The sequence below is a fragment of the Acanthochromis polyacanthus genome, chromosome 8, assembly GCF_021347895.1.
Source record: "Acanthochromis polyacanthus isolate Apoly-LR-REF ecotype Palm Island chromosome 8, KAUST_Apoly_ChrSc, whole genome shotgun sequence".
Taxonomy (NCBI): domain Eukaryota; kingdom Metazoa; phylum Chordata; class Actinopteri; family Pomacentridae; genus Acanthochromis; species Acanthochromis polyacanthus.
Genome location: NC_067120.1, coordinates 21,378,972 through 21,405,950, shown reverse-complemented (window position 1 = coordinate 21,405,950; position 26,979 = coordinate 21,378,972). Strand labels below are relative to the sequence as shown.

The window sequence follows — 26,979 nt, the reverse complement described above, 5'->3', positions numbered from 1 at the left end:
TGAACCTTACAGAGGGATTTCACTTCTTCAGTGTGACCTTCACAGACTGTAATGAGGCGAGAAGACGACACGGCCTCCTCGGGTGAAGACACCTTTAAAAGACCGCAGAGTGGTACAGAGAGAGATTAGGCCCCTGGGGCGTTTAAATGCTAAACAGGCAAAACGACCCTCAGTGCTTTTGGTCTTTTGATCTTCCACCTTTTTAAATGGAAAACAGCTCCAATTATTTCAGCATTATGCTCTGTAATATTACTTAAATATTCCATCCAGTAATACACATAGATTTAAATATCACTGCTGTGCAATCAAAGCAAGTTACAGTCAATTAAATGTGTTTTTAAATTCTTTATTTATTCTTCAATTTGAGATATAAAGGCCAAACATAAGGTCCTCTTAGAAACACAATACTGGAATTAAAAAAAAAATAAAAATCCAGTCCAAATTCTATGAGGTCAACAGTCAGTATAGCAAGAAATGAATTCATAATACAATAAAACACATCAATTTCTTTTTGATCAATCATAGAAAATAGCAAGGGAACAAAATATCTATAACATCAAAGCTGATGAACACTGAGAAAAAATGAAGCTATGTCACCAATGAAGTGAAATCGGTTCAACTCAAACTGACCAACACTCGTCAATAAAATGCATGCAGACGTGGATAACACGGGTGAATGCTTATGGAACTGTCTGCAACAATAATAAATATTGTACAGTGTTTGACACCAACATCTATCTGCGACCTCTCAGTGGCACTGCTATCCCCTCATGCATTTTTAAGGATCTTGAATTAATATTCATTGTTATCAAAACTAACACAGTATAATATTGCACAAGCCCATAATTCATAATTCATGGTGTGGAAAGGTTTAGAATACTGTGACGGGGAGGCAGAAGCAGATGATATGGCAGGTCGTGTCATGTCCAGTGGAACCGTTAAAATCAGTTTTAATTTGGTTTCTCCTTTGGCGTCTTATCAGCGGGGCCACAGCTTTGAACTAGAGGCATAATGTTGGACCCAAAATAAATGATCTGCAGCAAACATTAACATCTATTAATGCTGACAGACCCCAGTACAGAAGTACTGTATATATGCATGTCACATATTAACACTTCAACAAAGCAAGAGATTCCCCCAGACTTTTAGAACTCAGTTTAATCCAACAAAGACACTGAATTAAATGTCTGTATTCTCTCCTATTTTACCTCTACATATAATAACGTACATGTTTACTCTTTGTTCTTCAATGCACAACACTGTTTTTTGGTTTTGGTTTTTTTAATATTTCAAATATTAAAACACAAACATCAAAGTGCCATAAAAAAGTGAAACTGGGTGAACACGACTAGAAGCACAGCCAAGAGTGAGTGAAGGAGTAGCGTTCAGTAGCATCAACTGTACATTTGGAGCAGATTTGCTTTGACCTGAGACGATGACATCCATCATTCTTTTTAACTTGCAGCCACCATATTATTATTAATTTCTCAATTTATGAAGCTAAGCAATCAGTAATACATGCAATTTTTTGGACTATTACTGCTTTAATACTGTTATTCGAGCAAAACACTGGTGTAAAGTATAATACATCGATAGCTGTCTGCTATTCCAAGAATCCTGCTGCAAATGAAAAATGGATTTCAAGTGGTCCAAAGAAGTGTCCAGGTCTGAAGTGGTTCTGACAATCACAGATGGTGAAAAATATCAGGCTTCCTTCCATATTCTTTCCACATCAAACAGCCTGTTAAAGATGGGACTAATTAACTGTACACTGACCATGAAAGCAATTGTTTTTCTGAAATGAACCACCTCATGAAATTTGATACTCGTCTGCTGTAGCAGCCAATGGCATATGAAAACTGCATTAACTGTCACACATATATATATATATATAAAAAAAAAAGGTGAAGTGACTAAAACACTTACTGCCAAAGGTGAGATCATTTTCCAAATGAATAATGCAAGACTTGAAAACATGAGTTGTTGCGTAACATGCCCTTTTCTTGGCAGAACACACCATACCAGCTCATGACGGCCACATGTGTAAATCTTAATGGCTTTTTCCTCAAGAGAAATAAACAGTCTGTCTTCTCTTCCCCATCAACAATGATCTTAAACTCTTTTTGTCCTTTGTTTATAACATCCTGTCTGTCAATGAGGGTGTTTCCTCTGGCTTTGAGGCCACATCTGTTTGGCTGCTAAACAGACGGACTGTGATGGTTCACTGACTGATTATGTCGCACAAAGACAGAGACTCGACATATCTGATTCCTTTTTAGTTCTGTGTGCGTCTGCGTCAGTACTGCAGTTAGCAGATTTCTTTGAAATAAAACCACAAACACGAGAACCTGGGGGTGTGTTGGCACAAGATGGCTTGACAATTTGATTTGAAGCAGCCAAATCATGAAAACTGTTTTGTACACCGGTTCAAAATGACTTGTATAAATGGAGGATTTTTGCTTGTCTGTTATTAGCTGCAATCTGTGTATGTTTGAATGAATGAACATTATGTTTACACCACAGATGTTAAACCTCTTAAAGCAATCCAAACAAATGTACATGAGAAACATAAACTGAGGATTTCACTGTCCAAACCACTGCAGAGAAACACAAGGAACACTGTAGCACAAAGTGGGAACCCTTGAGATGTTCGGTCGCTTATTTTTGCTCAACAAATAAAAATATGTTTAAGTGCATTCTTTAGGAATAACTTGGTAATTTAGAACAACAAACCAGAACACAAAGTTCATGTTACTTACCATTATATTCATCTGTTGTTGTTGTTTTTTATAACATGAACAGATGGACATTTTGGTGAAGAAAAATAATTGATCATGCATCTCAATGTATCCTCTTAAGATATTATATATTGTGTGTGACTTGAGGGGACATCAAGTGGTGGGTTAAAGGATGTGTGCAAGCTGTTTAGTGGAGCTTATGTACATCACCAGCCGTGGGTCTTGGAGGTTCAATGTTCCAGGTAGAAGTCCAGGCAGCACCAACTGATACAGCAGCAGTCTTGTTACCCCTGACCTCTGACACAGGAATTAGGGAATCCCCACCTTTTATTTAGCCAATAAATAGGATCAAATGTGATCCCAGTCATGCTTCTTGAAGAGATCACAGATTTGGTTCAGGTGGAAAAGATGAGTGATCAAATCAGGAAACAATAAAATGAAGGGACATGTGAGCTTAGCTCAATAACGGTCCTGGTAACAGTGGTTAGGGGTAACATCTCCCACCTCCGACCAGCCAGGGTTGGAGATGTTAGAGGTTGTGTGCTACGCTGGTGTTTGCTGCCCCCTAGGGCTGAGAGCAAGGCAGTGCAGGTGTGGCTCAGGAGGGGAGGAAAGGAGGGAGGGCAAAGGAGGACCAAAGGGGGAAGGAGGTAGAGAAAGGAGGAGGTGGGGGGACAGGGTTTAGGGCAGCGCTACTCATCACAGCCCAAAAGCTCCATTCTCAGAGTGATGCGCTCGTGCCACTCCCAGGGAAGGATGCGGACGTATCGGCCATAGAAGGGCGGCTCAAAGATGTTCTTTTTGTGAACGTTGTTGTCGCTGTTTCCTGGGAAGATCTGGATAGAAGACAGCAACCATTCAAAACAATACATCATTCACTCCGTAATGACTAAATAAAACTGGAAGGTTTTGCTGTCTTTTTCTTCACAATTTATAATATGTTCTTAATGTAAACTTAGAAAGAACATTGCTTCAAATTACTTACAGTCTCTGTTAATTAAAAACTCTTAATAAAGACAAACATAATATGTGTGATGATTAACTGTATGTATTTAGGAATCATTTCTGAGGATATCAGATGAATGGAAATAAATGTGGTAAGTTATTTTACTTTGTGAAAGCTGTTTTACTAGCACAAAAGTGAAAAGCAGAAAATCTTCCAAGTTAACCAGACAGACATAAATTATGTAAAAGAAACCTTGACAATTGGTACTAGTTTGTAAACCATTTTAACACCATACAATAAAAAGAAGATGAGGGCAAAAACTACATTTTAATCATAAATGTTTGATGGATTAAGTCAGTGCACCACATCCCTGATTTAATGTCTTAATACTGCTCACATCTGAAAGATAAATGGATTTTTGGATGCATTATGAATGAATGCATACAGAGAACTAATGAGTCCCAGCGTTCGCATAATTGGTTCCAGGTGTGCAGATGAGTGTGTCAGACACAAGCTTAACTGTTATTCAGAACGTTTGACTTTTTCCGTGAGAGCACAGATATGCAAAAGAGTGAAATTTTTATTTTCTTCTATTTAAGTCAATGATTATTTCCATTATTTTAAAAATGTGCATATTTTTTTATTTAAGTGTTTGTTTTTTTTTACCGGCACTTTTCATACATTTAACTCTCTTCAAAATATTTTACAAAACACCACGATGCGGTCTACATTTTCTTTTATACTCGTCACTCATGCATTTACATATACATTACGGTGTTGTATCTTTCAGTTGATTTTTTTTAATTTGTATTTACATGCTGTTTTATTATATAAATACAACAGCTTGCAGAATTAATTTGGTTTATTTTGTGTGTTACTGGACTGACCTTGTCTGCTCTTGTTTTCTCATCCTTCACTATAGTCCAGGACCGTCCATCATCACTGTAGGCCACTTTAAAAGCTGTAACAAACTGGATGGAGCCAAAGTCTTTGGCCCCCTGTGTGATGATTCCTGTGATTTTCTTGGGAGACTCCAGGTCCACCTGAGGATGCACAAACAACATTACAAAAACAGTATGTGGCAAACTAATAAAACAGCATGCAGCTCTGACTTGTCCTCCTCTCCTACCTGCAGCCACTCAGATCGGTTGTTGGTGGCAGCGATCCAGGCATTGGTCTTGCCCTGCTTGTCCAGCCGGGCGTAGTGAGGGTGCCAAGTGAAAGCCTCAATGCTCCAGGTGCGGAAGGTGCTGGAGGCCGTGATCTGGCGGTCGGACACCAGTCGCGACTTCATGCCCATCGGCTCTGAACAACCTGAGGTGTTTGAATACACTGTGGAGGTGAGACAAGGCAGAGAGGAAGAGACAGAAAAAAAGAGGAATGGAAAGAGAGAGAAAGACAGCATGATGGACAGGGGACAGACAGGAAGCAGCCCAGGCCAGCCAGAGGTGTGAAGCGGCAAACAAGAACGCAAACATGATGACGTGCAGGACGAGACCAACAGATGCTGTACAGGCAAGCATACAGCTAGAGATCTGCAGTTTATGCTTTGCTGAGGTCACACTGTAAGCTCATAGTGCCTTCAGCTCTGTTTCCACAATCTGTGGTTCAGCTGACTACGCCCACATTATTAAGTGATTCTCCACAAGTTTGCAGTTTATAGTACCCTCACTCCAGGGCTCCAGACTAACTTTTCCACTTGTAACACTTTATTAGATTGCACCTTCCACCTTGTCACAGGCAAAACACATCACTTGCTAAACATCTGCTTATCGATAGACACCACATTTACAGATTGCAGGCTGCGATAGCTGCTGTTGGGTGGCTGTGGTGTGCTCAGACACGTGTGACCAAAAGTGACCTGAATAAGAGTAAACTAGGGCTTTCTAATGTCAGATCTGTCCCAGATGGAACCGAGTGTTGTTTTGTTACATGTAATCTTTTCTATGAGCGGAAAAAATAACGCATGTCGGTGTGCTCCTTATTTCACAAGTAGGCTGCATTTTTAAGCAGAAATACCAGATAGTGTTTATATAATGGTGCAAAGCTAAAATCATTATTGTGGTTAATGTTCATTTTAGGGGTGTTCACAGTTAACCGATTAACTGTTAGAAATTGCATAACCGATTAAAAGCCTTTTGCCCGGTTAACTGCGATGTGACATTTGCATGAAAAACATCGCATACAGCATACGTTTGTTTTCAAAACACTACACTTGAAGTGATTCACTCAGTGGAGTGGAATTCAGTCAGGGACAGTGACACAACAAAATGCACTTTTAGCAGTGAAAGCATGTAAGTGTGATCATACAAACAACACATGCTGGTTGTGAAGCAAAGCAAAAATTAAGAAATCATGCATAATCTGAGAAGCACGACGGGAGAAGAACAAACACTGATCTGACAAATGAAACAACCATCAAGAAAGACAAGTATCTGACAGTATGATGACACCAGCGAGTTCGGAAGAACAACAACACAGGCTTAAGATAACACAATGAAAAGACATTTGTTGCAATACAGAAGACTTAAAAGAACCAAGTATTACATTAGCTTGCTTGGGTGACTGTATAGATCATGTATTTGACCAATCTATTTTCTGCAGTTAAACTTTGACTCATTAGCATCCATTCTGCAGTGATTATAATCATGTGGTTTTGATAAATTCCAGGGATCATCTTGGAGTAGAGTCATAGCATACAGCTGTGTTGAAAGTTATTGAGTAGTGTTATCATCTGAATAACATCCTTTGAGACACGATCAGTCACTGAGTGCAGACCTGCAAATAATTAGCAGGAAATCATCATAGCTAAATGCTTTCCTTCAAAATATCGCTTTCTTTCCTGGAAACACTTGTGCTTGTTTCAGTCACAAACAAACATCAGTAAAGAGAAACCTAAAAATGTGTGCATGTACAAGCAGCATGTATATGGTTTTCTGTGTGAGTTTACCGTTGAGCTCGCAGCCCACTAGCTCCATTCGCATTGTGCAAGCCTTGCGACACACAACAGGAACAATGCGGATGTACTGGGCAATGATCGGGGGGTCAAACAGGTTGGTCTTAGTGCCGTCATTGTCCACGTTCCCCACAAACACCTATGAAAGAGCAGGAAGTCAGTGGCACTATGCCTTCTTATTTTCAACCGAGTATTGCCAGACATCAGCAGATGTTTTTAAGCAGATATATAACCTATTCTACACCAACTTGTTTCTCTGTTACATAGCTGATGCAGTTCTCAAAACTGTCACGGTAAAGTTACAGTAAAGCATTACAAGACTTATTTGTGAGACATGTGCAGTATGATTTATTTGTGAGAAAGGATGCTGCTCCCCCTTGTGGTTACAGTACATCTTAACACAGAAAACTGCCTTGGTGCAGGTGCAACTCAACTAGCACACCTTTAAATATTACATTAACAAAATCAAAATAAATCCGTTTAAAACAGGCTTGTGGACAATAGTGCTGTGGTTTTGTTGTGTTTCCTTACATGGTCTTTCCGCTGTCCATCTGTTCTGTACATGGTATATGTCCTGCCGTCAAGGCTGGAGGCCACCTTGAAGGCCTTAATGAACTCAGCTGTGCCCATGCGACTGGCCCCTTGTGTCACAATACCTGAAAAGCGCATCTTTCTTTGCATGTTGATCTGGAAATGTCGAGATAAGTGACACAAAGATAAGCTGTTTTGTTTTAAAGTAATTATCAGTGCAGGTTATGTCAGGATGTCAAACACTGAAAAAAAGCGCACAGCAGTAAGAACAATAGTCCAACCAGTGTGTGATAATTCATCCACATAAAGAGCAAAAACTAATCAAATAACTTATATTTGGCTAAAATATATCTGCTCTAAAACTTGATGACTTAAGACCTCCAGGACTAAACATCCCCCCCCTTATCTCTCATCGTTTTTTGGTTGTTATCAGTCTGTTAATGTACTGTATCACTGGTCTCACTTCGATCCACGGGTTCTTGTCATGTGCAGCTGCACTCCAGGCATTAACCAGTCCTTTGTTGTTGAGGCGGGCGAGCTCAGGTCCCCAGCGCTGCAGGCCCAGCAGGCTGTAGCGGACTGATGAGGCTGAGATTTGGGACTCAGCGATGCCTCCTCCCTCCATGCCGAGCAGAGAAATACAGCCTGAAAAGGTGAGATGAGGATGAGATTCAGATATCACCTTTCCCTCCTGCTCACATAAACTTTCCATACAACACACATACTTGATTCAAGTTTTCATTGGCAAAAAATAAAAAAGAATAATTTACTAGCAGACATCATTTTCTGTATGTGAATTTGGACAAAATTGCAATGCTATAGCTCTAAAGAGACATAGAGAGTAAACAATAACATTAAAGCTGATTCTCATTTAAGTAAATGGTCACATACACAGAAAGTCCAAGTCTATTACTATTCAGCCATATAATGTGTGTGTCTGCTAAACCTTCACTTGGCTGTGTAAGACATAAAATCATTCAGGATGCAGTGCATTGAATTAGCTTAATTGAATACAGTATTGATTTCTCATTTGCAGCAGGCTATCTTTATACTGCCTATTGATCATTCCGAAATGCAGCAGCTTGGCTGCCATCCCAACCCTATCATCTTTAGTGTCTTCCTTAAGTTGATCTTCCTTCAATTACAATGTTTCTGTGACAGCAGCATTTGTACAACACTACATCTATACAGCCTAAGAATAAGTTGCCAATCTCATAGACAAACCCATCACATTATGTCTTTATTCGTGGCTATTTTTTGGCCCACACGGGACAGAATTTTGTAATGTGAAGTGCGAGTCAGTCATACTTACGCAGCTGACAATGTTTCCCTACATAAGGGGAAGGGCAGTGGCATTTAAAATCTCCATCCAGGTCTCTGCAGGTGCCACCGTTCTCACATGGCTGGCCAGCACAGTCGTTTACATCTGCAGAGAGATAAATCGCAGAGTCACTTAATGCAGTTAAGCATAAGGTAGAGGAGAGGGCAACTGTAGGCCAGTTTGAAAGCCAATTACTTTGAGAAATGTGAATAATCATATCATGCAAAGTTTGATAACTTTCATAAGGAGGTTAACTGAAGCCAAGCCAAAAGGACTGGAGCTGTTACAGACAGGAGGTTAGTAAGAGGAACTTGGTTCTTGTTCTTAGACAGTAAATGTAGCCTTAATCAAGATAAGTGGCATCAAAGGACCAGCTGGACCAGAAGATCACATAACGGCAATTATAAAACAGAGTCTAGCTGTGTCCAGTTTGTCGAGTGTGAATAGGAGCTTTACTATGACAAAAAAAAAAAAAAGGGGCAAAACTCACGAGACATGCTATGTTCAAAGTAGACTACAGAATCAGTAAGAGTCGGGCAATGCCTGTGCAAGTTTCTCTGTAATTTTTTGTTTCACCTCTTGATGGCACTCACAAACACTACAGTCCCGCTCAAAGTCTGTAGCGAATGAGTCAGAGGGAGCAAAACGAATCAGCAGAATGAAGCGGTAATAAACTCTTTTTCATGTCTCACCCACAAGAACTGCCAGTGTGACTAAACCAGCTTTGAACACGCTCTATATTGACTGTATTTGCGAGGAACAAGGCACAAATTTAGTTGCTTCTACAGATGACTGTACACCAAAAGGGAAATTTCAGGCAATTTCTAAAGCTTGAATCTGTAGTGGTTGTTATTATGGATGAACATTCACGCAAAACAACCCAGGCACAACGATGAAATGTTTGTAACCAGCAAACACACACATGGCAGCATCTTCCTGCCCACATGCTCTCTCTATAAATAGCTCCGTATCCAAACATTCATTTTCACACGTCACAGAAGGAATATAGTAATTCTGAAATGCGCATCCACAAACTCTGGATAACGAGATCCACAGTCATGACACTTCTGACTTCGGGAGCTCATGATAAATCATAATAAACAGATCCTTTTATGCTGAAGCAGCAGCTGAATATTTTAAACATATTAAACAGAGCTTTGTTTACATGTTTACAATAGCTCTTTCATTCATTTTCTGTTGTGGAACAACGTGATACCTGTTTTTGTCTGTATTCAGGCATATTGATACATTCACAATATCAGGTGTTACTGGAACAATTAAGCTTTCATTATATGTAATGTATGAAGTATGATATATGATGCTGTCTAAGTATTCTAAAAAAATCTGCTTGTAAAATAAAAAGCTATTACAAACTAAGATAAATCTGTAAAATAAATGTGTAGGCCTAGCATCTACATGTTTGAGATTTAGCATCTGAACTACTTTCTAAAGCCTTCTGAACTTTAGACTTTAAGGTTGGTGAACAGGCTGGCACGGCAAAAAGTTTGCAAAGTTATCTTTCTCATGGAGGATTGACCTGCAATATGTCAAGGAACACGCACCTTCTGCAACCCAGAAACCTACATCAGGAACTCATGACAAACTAACAAACTTTGGTTCTGAAGCGCGTCAGCTGGTGGCCTTCTCTACTGTAAGAGGATTGAGCACCTGGTGGAACACACTGCCTGGTCAGCTCCAGGATCTAATCCATTTATCCGACAACTGGAGGAAAGAGGGGGGTCATTAAAAGGAGGAGACTGAGCAGCACACAGTACCACTGGGACAGGTAAAGGAAGAGGTATATATATTGTGATTTGCACAAATCGGACATATACATTCTTGGCTCTCTGATTTAACTCTAACCATGTCTGATGCTTTGAGATACTTAACCCTTTAAGCTTCAGTCAATTCCAGCAGTTTTCAGTACAAAAAAATCGCTAATATTCTATTTTTAAATAAAAAAAAATACGAAAAATACAGGGAATATTGGACGCACATCGCGAGGTGCATTTCCTTGAAAACGACCGATTCGTGGATTTTATACCGACTTCAGGACATGTTTTGGACAAAATAGTTTACTGGCTTGTGTTGTCTGGATGTAAAAGGTTGGATTATGGCCGTTTTTTGTGGAATCTTTTTTTCTGTGTGTAATAATAAACCCGGAAATGTGAGTCGCGCTGTGTGCGTTGAAGCCGTGTATAGAGAACGGATGGATGAATATTTGTTTTTGTCGGACAAATGTGTTTTTCTCACCCGCTGTGGTAATCACATCTGAAAGTGGTTTATACCGGCGGATTCATGAGAATCTAAGCTTTCCATCGGCGTATAGTGTTTGTATAATCGGGTTTGCAGCCGTCGGACATTCTTGAAATTCCTATGCAAATTAGTAGGTGTACCGCCGGCGGTACACCTATGACGCACTGAAGCGTAAAGGGTTAACAGACATTTGTCGAGGCTGAGCATATAATAGGCAGAAAGACCAGCAGCAGTGACATGACACGTATCCAACAAACCCTTTGGCTTTAACAGAAACAGTGCACTACCACATTATTTAGAGTGTCAATATCTGCCTCCGCACAAAGTAAAAACCAATAGAAATCTCATATGGCTTGTTTGAAATCTGACCTGGATCGATGCAAAGCCAAGGTCAGCTGGCAGTGCATGTGGTGATCAGCAAAGCAACACACAGGATCTGTGCTGAAGCCAGCAGGATTTGGGGTCAGCCTGTGTCTGACAGCCCAAATCTGTTTTACTGGTGATGTCCTACAAAAGTAGATGGTGTCTTGCAATGTGTTATGTTCTCCATACCTCGCAATGTGAGACCTCAGCTCAAAAGGTACTCAAAGGGAGTAGTTCAAGCAAACCATCTGTGATTTGTATGGGTCCACAAGAACATTTTTCTACAAACATAAGAGATATATCTAAGAAAATTAAGAAAAAGAAACTTTAGTCACAACAAAATCTATTACAACTCTTAACTTTTAGTAAAATATTTTTTAGCCTTCAACTTCTAGACACAAAATTTGCCATGTGACTTATAGAGAAGTGAAATTAGGATTTACTGCAGCCAATGACAACATGAATTGAGGAAATTACATACTTTTAATTACCATTCATACTGTTGCCATGGTACATTAACCAATGGGGTGCTCTACACCACAATGGTATTATTAAAAAAAGAGGCTGAAAGGGTTCCCAGATGTGTTATTTTCTGTGCACTGTGGACTGGACTAGCTGCAGTACACCAGGGAGTGCCAGAAGAACCAAGAATAGCTCAGAGATTCACTTCTGTCCGATGGAGTTATGCAGAGCTCTAAGATGAAACTTTTGATATCATAAAGTATATTTACCAAACACAATATTTAAAGCCGTGTTTCTGAGAGCTCATTCTAAATAGATCAAGGCATGGCGACATCCGAACCAGTCCACTGTTTAATAATAACTGTGCTTCTTAAAACCGCAACGTTGGCAGCATTTTAATATCTAGATTACTGGATATTCATTACTACTGTAAGAACAGCTTGGCTTACCCAGAATCTGTAGTTGCTACAACAACTCCATCCTCCGTACACGCTACAACAGATGAACAGATAGTACAACACGAGCATCTTAGTCAGAGAAAAAAGGCGTCATCTAATTACAAAATCATGACTTCATGTTCTTGTGGCTTAAACAAAAAAACTAGAAAGGCCTTGAAGTTTGATGGACTTTCCCCGGCTGAACTTCTAGAGTCCAAACCACATTATGATTACGTGTTTACATAAAAGTGGTTATTGTACTTTCTGGTGTATCTCAAGCAAAGCATTCGTCTCGTAACTGCTTAGTGGTCAAAAGGAAATCAAAATGAACAACCCAGTACTTTCAGGCAACAATAACCCTGAGTGAATATCAGAATACAGATGAAGAAAACAGATTTTAAAAGATTTTTAACAGCAATGTTTTTATAGAATTTGCTGTTTTATAATTAGTTTCTAGCAGACCAGGAAATTCCAAACTTAACACTCACTAAGTTTGTTTAAATGCACTGGAGACTTATGATGCAGCCTAATAAACATAACTGTTGTTTAGCTCAGTCATATCAGCTCTATTGGTTACATTTTCACAAAAGCACACTCTGTGGTTAATTGTGACTTAACCCCTTTGTTAGACTGTTGCCATTTTCACGTTGATGTTTACCTGTGAGGGCTCAGCCTCTCTAGTCAAAACACCTGACAGCTGCTTCGTGTTACTTAAGATCATGTTGTTGTTCCAGATAAGGAGCTTTAGGAGCCTGATCGGTCAACAGAGCTTATTTAATACAGACAGTAGTAAACCTTGAAGTGTATACCAGGCTTCGACATATCTGTGACAGCAAACACGCAGACTCTCTAACACACACACACACACACACACACACAGGACACAGGGGGGCATGAAGCCCAGTCTGCCCACACAACCACATCCTGGGAGGAGCTGAAAACTCTCCCAAAACAACAGAGATCAACACACTCATACACACACCCATTGGTGACTTCCAAACAGTCAAAATAACTGGAATAATCCATTCTGAAAATCTGGGATTTAGAGACTGTAAGCAAGAAAGACTGCTGCTCTCACAGTTTGTATCCATCTGCTTTGGCCTGAAGTGAACTGCTGTGGATATCTCTCTCTCTCTTTCTTCCTCTGCACCTCCATATTTGGGCTGCCCTCCCCAACAACACACTCCTTCTTTAAAACCCATAAAGGCTTTTAGGCCAATTTGACAAGACAGTCACAAGTGCTGCAGTCAGACCTGAGTAGTGAGTGTGACATTGTCAGGAGGGCAGACTTAATTCACCGTTCTGCCTCCATGTTCACTTTTTCGCCCGGCAACAGTAGCAGCGCTGACGCTGCTAGCAGTAAGCGTGGACCGCCACTTTCTGTTGGCTAGACTGGTACGAGGGATGTGTGTATGTGTATGCTAAACAGTCTGTATATGAGATCATGAGCTGTGTGTGGTTGTTCATGTGGGTTGTGCAGTGCACACGTGACTAAGCTTTTTCCAGTAGAAGTTTTCTTGTTTCCTTGATCTGTTTCTCAGTGGAATTTTAGTTCTTTTTAGAGGAAATGTATTCGTCATTTAAATACTGCATTTGAACTACACAAAGAGAAAGTGTTTCTAACTTATCTTCCATAACTGATAAAAAAAAAAAACCTTTAAAAAGGTATCAGATGGTAACATTTTCTATCCTATACTCTGTTCTCCACTAGTCCATCTTCCACTTATTTACTGTTTCTATTTATAGCTTCATAGATGCATTGATTTCTCTGGGAACAACATCCTCTTCTACATCTGGCTCCAGTTTGCCCATTTCAACTTGTCATGCCTCACGTTTGGCTGTCGTGTGATTAAACCCACTCAGTAATTACAGGCTCAAATACACTATAGATTTCTGAATATTTCATTTAATTGTCTGTCTCAACGTGTAATGTCATTGAGTGTGACAATGTTGGCTAAATGTTTAACTACACTACGCCTCCTTGGGTTCACCACAGTCACTGTATTTCTGCAGCCTGTCTCCTTCTGTTTCACACATACCATAGGAGCTGGCTACCAGGATGCTCATTCCTTGCCCACACACATACACACACAAATTAGAGAGCACTTAAACTGTCAGAGCAGTCATCAGTAGCTGCAAAAGTTGGAGGACCTCCCTAAACCAGAAGTCCTCAGGAGGATTCTCATAAACCAACATGGTCAAATAAATTCCCTCATCATTATCCCTGAGGCATTATCTAATTAGTGCAAATGCATACTCAGGAGAGGGATCTTACTCTGGCAGCTACCTAACATTACCAGCCAAATTACTTGAGAATGTATGGGTTTTGACAGGCTGAGATTTGTGGCTTTCAGGGGCAAATGAAAATGTTTATAACAAAAATGTACTCTGGGGATTTGAAATCAAAATAGATGAGACGCTGTAAAGAACTCAACTGGCTCAGAGAGCATATGTACAGTTTCAGTGGTGTTAAAGACTTAGGAAAATGATAGGTCTTTTAGTATAACAAGACACATACTGTTAGGGTGGATGAGCTGATCCAAAGGTGGCTCGTCTAATGCTGACATGATCTCACTGTTTTTTTGTTCCTGGCCTTGACTCAGAGATAGTGCTGAACTCAGCAGTTCCCTATCTAGGGGTACATGTGTGTGTGTGTGTGTGTGCTGTCAAATTCCTCAGCTTCCGCATGCAGCTAAGAGAACAGAGAGCACCTGGGTCAAAGAAGGAAAAGAGACAACAGTGCAACAAACAGTTCGATTTCCACCGTTACCTTTTTTTGAACTTAAATCTGCGCCTTGGACACCTAGGATAAAAAGGCATATATGATCAAACACAAGACACTTTGGCTCTTTCAAAAGTCCCACTTGATTCTTGTTAAATTAGTTCTTTGCGCACACTTGGCCACTGTTATTCTGCTGCTTTCTCTCGCAAACAGTAGCCATCTGTCTCTGTGTGCAGTGCTGCAGGCAGTTTGAGGAGAACAGCACATGTTCCCAGTCCTCTCGCAGGTTGACCCTGTTTGAACCAGCCTCATCTGAGTGACGTTTGAATGAAGCTGCATAAGGACAACAGCTGTCTGTCTGGTGGCCAGCATCCGCCTTCCTGTTAGTGTGTAGGGCTACACAGATAAACAGGGACCTTGTCGCACTTGCCAGTTCATTTTGTAGGAATGCACAGTTAGCAATAAAAAGGATACTTGTATATAAACAACAATGCTACTTCATCGTTGTCGTAGATGAAATTCATCAAGAATGTCTCCTACATAATTAAGATTCATTATTGCTATTCATTATTATATTTTCATTACATCAATAAACAACCTGTGGTAATAGTCAGAAAAAAATGTTTTCGGTATATGATGGAATCAAAGACATACTTTCTGATCTTGTTATATTCTTCTACTCATTCATAGCCTCTATTACATGCATTTCTACTCTATGAGGTGTGACTAGAAAAATATGGAGACTGCCCCTATGACTCCTAAATTTGCCACTCTTCACATTAAATATTCCTCTTGTGAACTGACAAACCATTCCCACCGCTAATGCCACTGAAGATAGTGCATCGGGGCAGCAGCGTGACCAAGAACACGCACACTGTTTGCTGAAACACATGGGGTTGTGCACTATGAACTAGATCTGAATTAGATGTGTCTAGATCAGACGGTTCATGATGTTCATACAGAACCAGATTTCCAGGAAGCATTGCAAACATGGCAAGAGTGCTGGGTGGTTTGGTTTTGCTTTTTCTAGGTCTAAGTTTTTTTTTCTGACCACACATAACATATTGGTGTAAACACAGTACTAACGAAACTACTGAAGAGTGTGCACAGACTTACTGTTCTGGCAGTGAACTCCATCAAAGCCTGGCTGGCATTTGCAGACGTATTCGCTGAAGACATCACCTCTGCGCGACTGGCCTGTTACTTCACAGATGGCATCATTCTTACACGGGTTGGGGTTGCAGGGTCCTTTTGGTCAGGAAAAGACAAGAAAAAAGACAAAGCAAAGTTTAACTTTAAGCAGTCCTATGGAGAAGTTTGGAGATTGGGGCCAGGTTTGTCAAAATTTTTAGAAAATGCATTTCAAAAGTTGTGAAATTTGACCAAAAAATAATTTCATTTACAATTCAGCTTTAGAGCTGCTAGAAGTATTTTATTCAAGTGTGTGATACATTTTCTTTGTAGTAATTGTTTAATTGGCAAACTGGAAAATAAAGACCTTAGAGTCGTGTCTCACCAGTCTCAGTCTCATTGCAAGTTTCTCCAGAGAAGCCATCGGGGCAGATGCAAATGAATGGAGCCCCTGCCCCAGTAACGCAGGTTCCACCATTGCTGCACACATTCACCTTACAGTAATCACCTGGGGAGGGAGAAATGACAGGTTGAGTACTACAGAACATTTGAATAGATGACAAACAGCTGCTCTGCTCCAGCCATGGGCTACCAGAGGACTTCAAACAAAACTACTACTGATCGAGTTAAAACAAATCCCTCATTTGAAAAAGTACTCTTCTTCAAGTCAGCTGCTCCAAAACAGCAGCAACAAGAAATATCATTAAAAAAAAGCATAATATTCAAAAATGGTTGACCCTCTTTGACTGAGCTCTGGTTTATACTCATTTCACATTCAGAAATGCCTGAAGCTAACTACTTCCTGTCAACAAATGTCTGATAATCCCAGGCCGACATTTCAAGACAGGAAGAGAGAGATCAGATATTGCAGCAGTTGCGATTTGTAAGCAGATTTGTCACTGGTTCTATAAATGTTGGAACTATGTTTTGCCTATTTTGTTCCTTGACAAGCTTTCAGCATTCCACCAGTGATTCTGAACATGTTTTGAAAGAGCAGTGGTGAAAATGACGTTGTCTGTCATTATTGCATTCTCCACTCCATTCCCTTGTTGTGCTGCTGAATGAAGAATAAACAGTCTGCTGCAGGTTGGATGCGATGGTCTGAACAGCTGAGTAAGCCATAACTACACTGTAAACACAACACAAACACTGGATGCTTCCACCGCCATGTAGCTGCTGCCTGGCCTGAACCTGACAATCTGGCAGCTCTGTGGGCACGAGGGAAATCATGTCAGCTAGCACTGGGTAGAGAAAAAAGGACTTGAAAAAGCATGTAGTGGTTTGCAAAATTCAGAGTGAATGATTTGCTATTGAAAAGTTTAATTTCATGTTGCTTACAAAATAATAAATTGCACAAACTGAAAACTCAGCATGATGTTTCAATTAGATACCGTAGATCCTCACAAACCAGCAAGCCTCAAGCTTAAGGTTCGAGCAACAACCCATGCATAATTACAATTTTCTGCACATGGATGGAAATAAACTCTTAAATTATACCCTTATATACCCACTATGACACTTAGAAATAATATAGAGGAACTAAATAATTGAGAGTCTTTAACACTCAAGACGACAGGGATAGCTTTTCTAAACACTTATCATTTAGATAATTGTTAAGGAAATTGAGGTTGGACCCCAAGTGTGAAATTGGTGGTTCAAGCATCACCACTGTCTGCCGCAGGCTAAAAAAAATAGCTGTGTCCCCATTTTTTAGTGCTTCACGGGGATACTTCTTCCTAACCTCAAACAAAACAGTCATGGGTGTAGATGACACTTTTTTTTAGCCTTCTACAGTCAAGATAAGAGCTGTTCTCGTTGTGCTGATGGTATAATTCTCAAAAACCGCAGGGCCACAGCTAAAAATGGTATTTCTGAGGGGCTTGTATGTCCTCTCAGTTTTTCGCTCCTAGGATCTTCAGAAAAACGCCTTTTGGATGAGAGGTGAAACGTCTTCAAGAAACTAAAACAGCAGTATGGCTGGATTTTACTGAAGCTTCTAGGATTACCATGACCTGGATGACTAAGAAAAGACATTGTCTTTTGTACATAGACACACACACCCTAATGTATTCCTAAAAAAACACTCAGGGATGAGAGCACTTTGAGTAGTTTATTCAGTGCAAACTCTGGCCAACAGAGAAACAGTAACTGCTTTTCAACAGAAGACAAAGAACGGAGAAAAAAAACAAATGAAGGAATAAATGAACAGCAAATAGTTGGTGGATTGCACTTAGCATTTCTATTTTTAACTTCTAATGTATAAAATTTGAATCCAATTTATTATTCATTAGCAATTAAGGAGATGTAGGGCACATCTGGATCATATTCAGTGGGAGAGAAGGATGAAAGAGGAGGAAAGAGATTTGCTTTGTAGACATCGGATTTGGCTGTTTATACACAAACAAACTGCACTTCCCATGGATGCCAAGTATTATCACTGCTGTATCCAGTGCCATGGCCTTCAAGTGCTTTCACATCTCATGGGATTCTACAGCAACAGGCGTGCCTGGCACTGCCAACACATTCTTATCCAAAAGTTGCAGCTTGTTTACCTTTGAATAGTAACACAACCTCCCTTCCTACACTGGCAGACAGCTCCCGTCAGAAAGCCTTGCTAGTGCCAAAAGAAAACAATGCTGAACAAATGACTCTGAGAATGAACATTTTACTGGAACAATCTGACTGAAAAATTATGACTTGTACGATAAAAACAAAAGAAACATTAGACAGATACCGTACGTCATTTAGCCGTTTCTGTAAATGTCGCTTGTGGTGCTCTGACTGAAGGGTACGGTAATTTAACCACGAGCCTGCCTGGATTTACTGAGGAAATGAAATTAGTGATGTATCAGGTCGTGTGGTCCGCCAAGAGACCGTGATCAAACAAGCTAAAGCCATATATGTATTAAATTACATGAAACAATAGAAAAAACATTTCCCCCCTTTTCACACCTTTCCACAGTGCCCTTGAAATACAATGAGATTTGATGGGTTACAAGGCATAAACAAAATGTCAAGACAGTAAAACCAGCAGCCCCTCCCTGCTCAGTTCTGTTCCCGTTCAAGGAAAACCAGTCTTATTCCATGACATCCTCTACATGAAAAGCTGACAGACACATACAGTTTCATATAAGTACACTTTTCTAGCTCAAGGGAAATGATTGGCCAGAGTTTCAGTTCAGTTTATTGAGAAATCTCAATGGGAAAGTATGCTTTGTTTTCAACAATTCTAATGGATCCAAAAGGGGATGTGTATAGGGGATGTTAAAACCTCAACAGGCCCAACGCAAACTATCTGCAAGGCTAGATATCGTAGATGTATATGTGACAGTTTTTCTAATTTTTTGGTACTATTTAAGGTGCTGCAGCTGCTCAGATACGGAAAGTCCCAAACAGCTGCAGCAATCCGAATACACAGATTGCACGTATAAATGCTGGTTGTCCACAGGTCTCTCTGACCTCTGCAACAACTGCCTGCACCACAATCAAAACAAGCCTTGCCATGTTAAAGTTGTCTGGACTTTAACTAGATGTGAGCAAGGACCTATAAACACAGACTACATTTCAAAAACAACATGACCGTTATCAGTATATCTGTTTATTATTATATAAAAAAAGAAACTGATATCATCTGTAAAAAAAAAAAAAAAATCTGGACAGCTACCAGAGCTATGAGTCATCTGAGGATACAAGCACAAACATATCTATTTTGCAGCACTAAATATTATGTGAAGTTTGTCAAGATTACACCAGTGCTTAAAGTGCCCAACATGGTGCCACACTTTGTCTAAACCACAGTGACAGATTAGGAAGGTATGTGAAGTTATGTTTGGCAGGAAAAGCCATTTCCACAGGGCATTGTGCTTTTCTCACTCCTTATGAGTCATGGTCTGTGCTTTTCCCATGATGCCGCAGCCCATGAATGAGGTTAACATGCCAGAACAAAAACACAGAACAGTTACAGGCAGCTTCACATAATGACTTAGTCCCCACAGTGACCCCCTGATAAAAGGTGTACGTGAATCTGAAAAATTTTGAGCGTCGGACATCAGGACACAGCTGGGATTGAGTACAACATCATAGTATATCCCATGTATATCCAACTCACAGTATCTAAAGGATCCACCGCCAGTGTCAGACACCAGAGGACAGCGTCAGAGGTCTAAGCTGTTTTGGTGGCATTAGGAAGAAAGTACACAATACTAAGCAGGAGGCTTTATAGTGTTTAGCTCTACCGATAAAGTATAATTATACTGACTACTGACTAACAATGGGTAACTTCACCCATAAAGCTTTTGAAAACAAGGCTCATATTTGAACTGATTTCAGTGACAGTGATTTGGCTGCAGGGCTGCACAGTGATGTAGTGGTTAGCACTTTCGCCTTGCAGCAAGAAGATCCCCGGTTTAAATCCTGGGAGGATTGGGAGGGCCTGGGATCTTTCTGCATGGAGTTTGTATGTTCTCCCTGTGCATGCGTGGGTTTTCTCTGGGTACTCCGGCTTCCTCCCACAGTCCAAAAATATGCTGAGGTTAACTGATCACTCTAAATTGCCTGTAGGCGTGAATGTGAGTGTGATTGTTTGTCTGTATATGTAGCCCTGCGACAGACTGGCGACCTGTCCTTTGTGTCCCCTGCCTTTGCCCGAGTCAGCTGAGATAGGCTCCAGCACCCCCCGCGACCCTAGCGAGGATAAAGCGTTGTATAGAGAATGGATGGAGAATGGATGGATGATTTGGCTGCAGGGAAATGGATTTGGAGTTAGTCTTCATGATAAGTCAAATGTTTGCTTCAAACAAATTTCAGTCGTTCAAGTCATTACGAGAAACTAGCAATCTGAATTACCTGAGAAGACATTACAACAAAAGAGTAACACCTCAGGGCTGTGTAGTTAAACTTGCTCGAAGAAATCCTTTAAGGGCTGCGTGCCATGACTGAGGATGAAGACTGGGGAGCCTTTTCAGGACAAAAGGGGTTGGAGAGGATGATCTGAGGACAGTTAATGCAGCACAGTTTAGACAAAAAGCGCAAAGGCAAAATAAAACTCATAGTGGCATCAGTGTGCAGGCGAAACATCACTATTTCTGGGGGCTACTGGGTTTTAGAGTGACAAAGCATGGTATTTGCTGCATATGAAAAATATATATGGGAATCCATGGGGAAAAAATGTCTTTCATTTGAAGTTTTCTTGAGTAATCACAAATGATGTAGAGCAAATTGGGGGTTGACAAAAATGTAATACACTTGGACAGTTTAAGAAGGTTTTGAGGGATTTAGTTGATTGGACAGAACTATGGAAAGCAACTGATTTAATTTGAATGAGCTTACAAAGTAAAATATGTAATGACTTGATATATCCACTCCATAATACTGAGTAATTGCAAACAAAAAGATACACATCTAAATTTCCCTTTTTTTAAAAAAAAAACATAATTTTTATTGTTTCAGGATGACAAATTTGTATTTCCATTTGAATTTAAACGAATCTCATCGAAAAAAAAAAAATACACAAGACCGAAACACAAAAAGCAGATGTATGACTGCATGCATTCTTGGGTTCTCGCCAGCGCATTTCAGCGTAACGGCCCGTTACGCTGTCAGTTTAAAAGATTACGCTGTGATTAGGGCCGCTACGCTGTTATTTTGACAGATAACGCCATGTGCGTTTGTTTTTATCGACTGGGTGCCTATCTAGGTTAATTTCTGTCTCCCCACCTCAGCTGTACTTTCCTGTCGATTGACCCGTTCCCGTCTAAAACTAAGAGTCGCTTCCAATCCCAGGGTTACTAGGGTTGGGTATCGAAATTCGGTTCTAAGTAGGAACCGAATCAAAATCGGCGGGTACTGGGTACCCATAAAAAATATTTACTTTCGGTTCTGCTTTTCGGTTCTTGGACGGACTTATATGTGTGACGTAGTCACGTAAAGGAAAAAAAAACAACACTGGAGAAACTTTGCTAACTATGGACCATGGGAAACGCTCTGAAGTGTGGCTTCATTTTGAAAGACAAAGAGATGAAAAAGGAAAGTGCAACATATGTCATAAGCTTATTAGCTGTAAGACAGGCTGCACGTCAAATTTGACGAAACATTTACGACTCCATGGCATCGAGCTGAAAGACTGTACAGTGTTCGATCTTCTGCGGACCGACACAGCCAGTGCTAATGTTGCTACAAGCAGCGTTAGCACCTTGCCAGCAGCCCCAAAAGAGACACCGTTCACGTTGGCGAAAAGGAGGCTGACAAAAGAGAAAGCTGACGAGTGTCACCGTGCGGTAACCAAGTTTGTAGTGAAAGGACTACATCCTTTCTCGGTTGTCGAGTCTCCGTCATTCAGGTAAGTTAAATAATGTAACGTCGCATATTTCCATCCTAAATCCTGTGGCAAAAATACAGTATTTCGTCTTGTGTAGGCTTATATTTCCCTGCAAACGTCAATGACATGCAAACTATAAAACGGTTGAATTTGTATAGAATTAAATCAAGACAAATAAAATAAACACAATACAGGCATTCTGTATTCATTTGAAATATTTTCAGCTCTTGTATTTGTGTATTTCTGCCACTGCGACACTGTATTACTGATTTCCTAACAACAAAACAGTGTGATTTGGGTTGGAAATGGATGAGGCCTAAGTTTGTAGAATCAAATAAAAAAAAATTGATACTAGAAAACTTGCATAATACAGTTTAGTATTGTAGCACATTTTATTTTTGTTTACAGTTTTCCTAAAGGTAAAGGAATAAAGTTACTTTAGTTAAATAAACTATTGACCTTCTATTTTTTTTACTATTTTGGAATCGTATTAAGGAATCGTTTGGCACCGGAATCGATAAGCAGAACCGGAATCGGATTCATAAAAATCCTAACGATACCCATCCCTAAGGGTTACAATTAGCATGTCTCAGTTGTTTCCGTGATGCCATGTATGGTGAATCGTGACCTAAATCACGAGCATTTGGAGCATCTGCGTGACGTTCATTAGCTGACATCTGGGCCGGCCGCTTGCGAGATTTAATGAAGGCTATTGCGCATGCGCGTGTGCGTGCAGGAGGACCTGCCGTTACGCTGTAAAAAAATCCTGGTGAGAACCTTGCATTCATACCCAAGCTTCTAAACCCTATACTGATACACATTTAGACTAATCTGGGCCACATATCCAGCGTGGTGTTTTATTTAAGGTTGCTATGATTGAGAGTAAGAAATTCCTACCAGAGCAGAGTCAAGTGTGAGATGCTTCAGTTTTTCAGACCTGAGAGGTCAGGGGTGGAAGGGCCAATGAGCTTTAAGACAGTGAGCCTGATGCTGTTTTTTTAAGATATAGCATGGTAAAAAAAAAAAAAAAAAAAGACTCGCATGGAAGAAAATTCAAGATAACACTACAATTGAAGGGGATGTACAAAATGTAAAATACGCGTGCATCAGTGCTCATATCTGATGTGTCCTGAGGCCTTGAAACAGTAAACACGCTGCCCTCTGCTCTGTCAAGCACACAACAGCATGCTGGGGCAAAAAGACTAGCAAGCAAATATAGAAACTCTGTGTTCCAGAAAGCCAAAGGGAGAAGCTTACGTCACACACAAACACACACACTTGTCCAGTCCTCGTTAAACTGTTCAGGATGTGCTGAAGTACAATAAGAAGACGTAAGACCTGTAGTGTTCAGTCTGATCTGACAATCTGCCACTGTCAAACTGCAGTATTTGATGAAGGAGATGTGAGAAGGAGGGAACCTGGACAAGTGTAACAGGGAGAGAGTTTATTAGGGTTAGACTGAAACAATGAAACCGTTTGATAAGTCCTTCGATAAACGGAGCTTTTTCAACATTAGAATCAGCGGGACTCCAGCTGCAGGTGAGCTTTCTGTAATCTGCAATTGCTACTCTAGAGCACGGCCATCTGCTACTGCTCAAAAAAAAAAAAAAAGGACTCTAAAAATACACGCTAAAGTCACGCACCATCAACAAAATAACAAGCTTTTCTCTGAAGTAGTACAACTGAAACAGAGCTAAGAATAGCATGACAACCACAGTCTAAACTGAGGTTCTACCTGTATGTCAGTACTGTTAGCAATTTGCCTTTGCCTGTTTTCTCCATTCACATGAACACATAGATTTTGTGTAAACAAACAACACAGAACTTCAAGCACTGCCAATTTTCTCCTTGGCTCAGTGTTGAAGCTCACAAGACAGGGTGTAAAATATTCAACATGACAGATTGGAAAGTGGGGCGACAGACACTAATAAAGTTGCCCAAATTAGAAGATACTCCATATTGCAATGAAACATTGATTAAGGAAGCTATTCAAAATTCAAATGGAATAATAAAAAGAGTCAGTCCTGTCCTGAGGGATTTGGTGGGAAAAGCAATGATAAAGTCATCAGTGCTGAAGAAGACAGAAGCCTGAGGGGAAGACCCAATAAGGGCAGATGGTAAGAGCTAGATTTGACAATGGACGCAGATATTTTCTTCACACATTCACAAATTTAGTGACTCAAGAATTCACTGTGTTAATATTCTAGCAGAAAAATCCACTCTGGCAATTACTGTCTTTATCAAATAAGTCACTCTTTATTTTTTGATTAAATGATCGGTCATTTTGCCCATTCATTTTCAGTCAGTCAGTCAGTTATCACTTGAGCTGTATTCCAGTCTTTGTCTTCGAGGTCATTGGGTTTTGATATACAGTACTGAATAGAATATTTACAAAACAAAGTATACAGTGCATGTCATTTTATGGTGTAAGTCAACATCTAATCTAATCGTGCTTCAAAGTGTAGCATTTTCAGATCATACAAATTCGTTGTATTCAGCATTTTGCAGAATATCCAAACCTTCAAGCATTGCAAGAATTTATCAACTCACTTGCTAAATCTGCACCAATTTAGACAGAGAAATGTTCACATCCACCTGCCTGCAAGCACAAATTATACAGATACACACGCTCAAGCCATGCCATTGGCCGAGCGTCTGGCTATATTTAGCCCTAGTTCACTCAGCTACCCTAAGTGGTCTTGTTGTGAGAAAAGACTGCCTCAGCCCTGACACAGAGCACCATTTTCCATTTCTCTCTTCTCACCAGCTAACAGAGAGGACAAGCAACTAGAACCTGCTGAATTGAGCCAAATCAGGTAAAACACAGGGGAATATCCTTACAGCTTTTAAAATGCTCTGTAAACACTTTGCATGACACAGCAGCAACAAGTCGTGTGTCCCACCCCCCTCCCACCACCACCTCTTTGGCAGCGTGGATGTGTGGAAAGGACTCAGCAAGCGCTGTTGTGGGTGGAAGTTCACTGGCATGTCTGTGTTGGCGGATCCATCCGGAAAAGTGACTCAACGTTGTGGTCAGAGTAACCACACCTATTCTCCACGGCTGTCCCGTCCCTGAGCCTCAAGGAAGAAACACGCTTGGAAGCACTCTTCTGTCCAAGTTGCACTGTTTTTCAGGTTTTATTTTTTGAGAAGAGGTACAGAAGTGCATCAAACCCTCATGCAATGTTGCACAAGGGAAAATAAATGTAACATAATGAAAATCTAAGTGGAATAGATTAGTTTCAGTGTATCAGTCATTCAGTTTGGCTTCTCTGGAGGGGGAAAAAAAAGGTGTTTATTTTACGGAGTTCCCAGTAAAATATCTCTATTAAATTCTAAACTGAAGAAATCTTTCGCTGTCTCATAATGAAGCCACTTGCATGTGCAGCCTGTAGTTTGCCAATACAGTCAATCAAAACAAGCACTGGAAACCACGTGCACTGCACACGACTCAAAATTCAATAATCTATAGTCTTGTCAATTAAAGGAATTGATTGAAAGTATTTTAATAAAATGTCATGAGCAATGTGTCAAAGGCCTACTTTAATCTCAAGCAGTCCTATGATTTAACTTGAGCATTAATTCTTCATTTTGTATTAAGTTGTGCTGCACATTTTGAAATAAACCTGTGAATAACATAAAATGTGCCTGAGATTTGATAATAAAGGTTGATCTTTAAAGGGGAATGGTCAGTATTATGGTCAGTAATTTATTGTTTATCAAATAGATAGTCACAAGTTTCATCTGAAAAGAAACATACAAGTTGTCTTTTACACACCACTAGCCCAAGTTATGCAATCTCCTCTTTTTTCCATAAGCAAAGAGTGGAACATTTTCACAACTGGAAAATACATCAGACCAAGGAAAACACTTGTGTGACATGTGATTTCATTCCCTTGGTGTGTGAGCAGAAACGAAGGCAAACGAGTCAGGTCATTTTGCCTTTTGTCCATCAGCCTAAATGTGTTTGATGCATGGAAATGCAAACAAAGCCTGGCGCCACTGGCAAGAGGTTAATACTGGAGAAATACAATAGCTAGCCTACATGTGTAGGGCTTCTTGAAAGAGGTCGCTCTGTACTACACAACCTTTGGGTTCTGAAACGATATATTCAGACGTAACAGGAATGTCTGATCAAAATAATGCGAAAAAACAAGCTTCTAAGTGCTGTTATTTTTCTGTCTTCTTGAATTGAGTGATGGTCCTCAACACACAGCTGCCTATTTTTGCAGTTTCAGAACCAAACAGAGTCCCAGTTCACACATTCCCACACGTCTGGTCTACTTATTCAAGAGGAGCTGGAACTTGTGCACCTACAAATGCCCACCGCTCCGTTACTTGGGTGATGAATTGACGGTGCCACTTGTGCCAAGCAGTGATTAAATCACCACATACCACACACTCAGCGAGTAAAAAACACACCGAAGCGTTAAGAAATTCAACAGCTACTTGCCCCCTGAACAAATTTCAAAAGAGTGAGAAAAGACACAGAGAAGAAGCAACTTTAGTGAGCAACATCCACCAAGACAACTGAAGCAGCGACGGTGCGGGACGCTAACGGCCAACTGTAAACAACTGAAAAACGGGCAACTTACCGTTAACCCCAAACACCAGGCAAGCTGTGAAAAGTTGCAGCCAGAGGAAGAAACGCGTCTGCTCTTTCATAGCTGCTGGTTTTGTCGGTTGTTAATAGTCTGTAGTCGATTTGCTCTGAGGGACGACAGGTCGCTTGGAGCTCAGCGAAGATGTGAACGTTACTGCTGCGGCGGCTCGAGCTTGTTGTGCGGCTCTAAACTCCCA

General features: G+C 40.4%; 1 protein-coding gene across 4 annotated transcripts; it reads right to left on the bottom strand.

Annotated features, from left to right (window-relative positions):
- Window positions 1-330: 330 nt before the first annotated feature.
- On the bottom strand, window positions 331-26,979 carry mfge8b (milk fat globule EGF and factor V/VIII domain containing b). Of its 4 annotated transcripts, none has more exons than XM_051952390.1 (11): window positions 26,775-26,979; window positions 16,249-16,371; window positions 15,849-15,980; window positions 14,781-14,813; window positions 8,484-8,597; window positions 7,635-7,816; window positions 7,172-7,327; window positions 6,635-6,779; window positions 4,814-5,016; window positions 4,572-4,727; window positions 331-3,574 (listed from the first exon to the last, which is right to left on the bottom strand). In XM_051952390.1, exons 1-11 carry the CDS (start codon window positions 26,842-26,844, stop codon window positions 3,431-3,433), a joined length of 1,458 nt encoding a protein of 485 aa, XP_051808350.1. In that variant the 5' UTR covers window positions 26,845-26,979; the 3' UTR covers window positions 331-3,430. The 4 variants fall into 4 exon arrangements, with proteins under 4 accessions (XP_051808350.1, XP_022064917.1, XP_051808352.1 ...); XM_022209225.2 differs by having other exon boundaries at window positions 4,814-4,998; window positions 26,775-26,978; XM_051952392.1 differs by lacking the exon at window positions 14,781-14,813 and having other exon boundaries at window positions 26,775-26,978.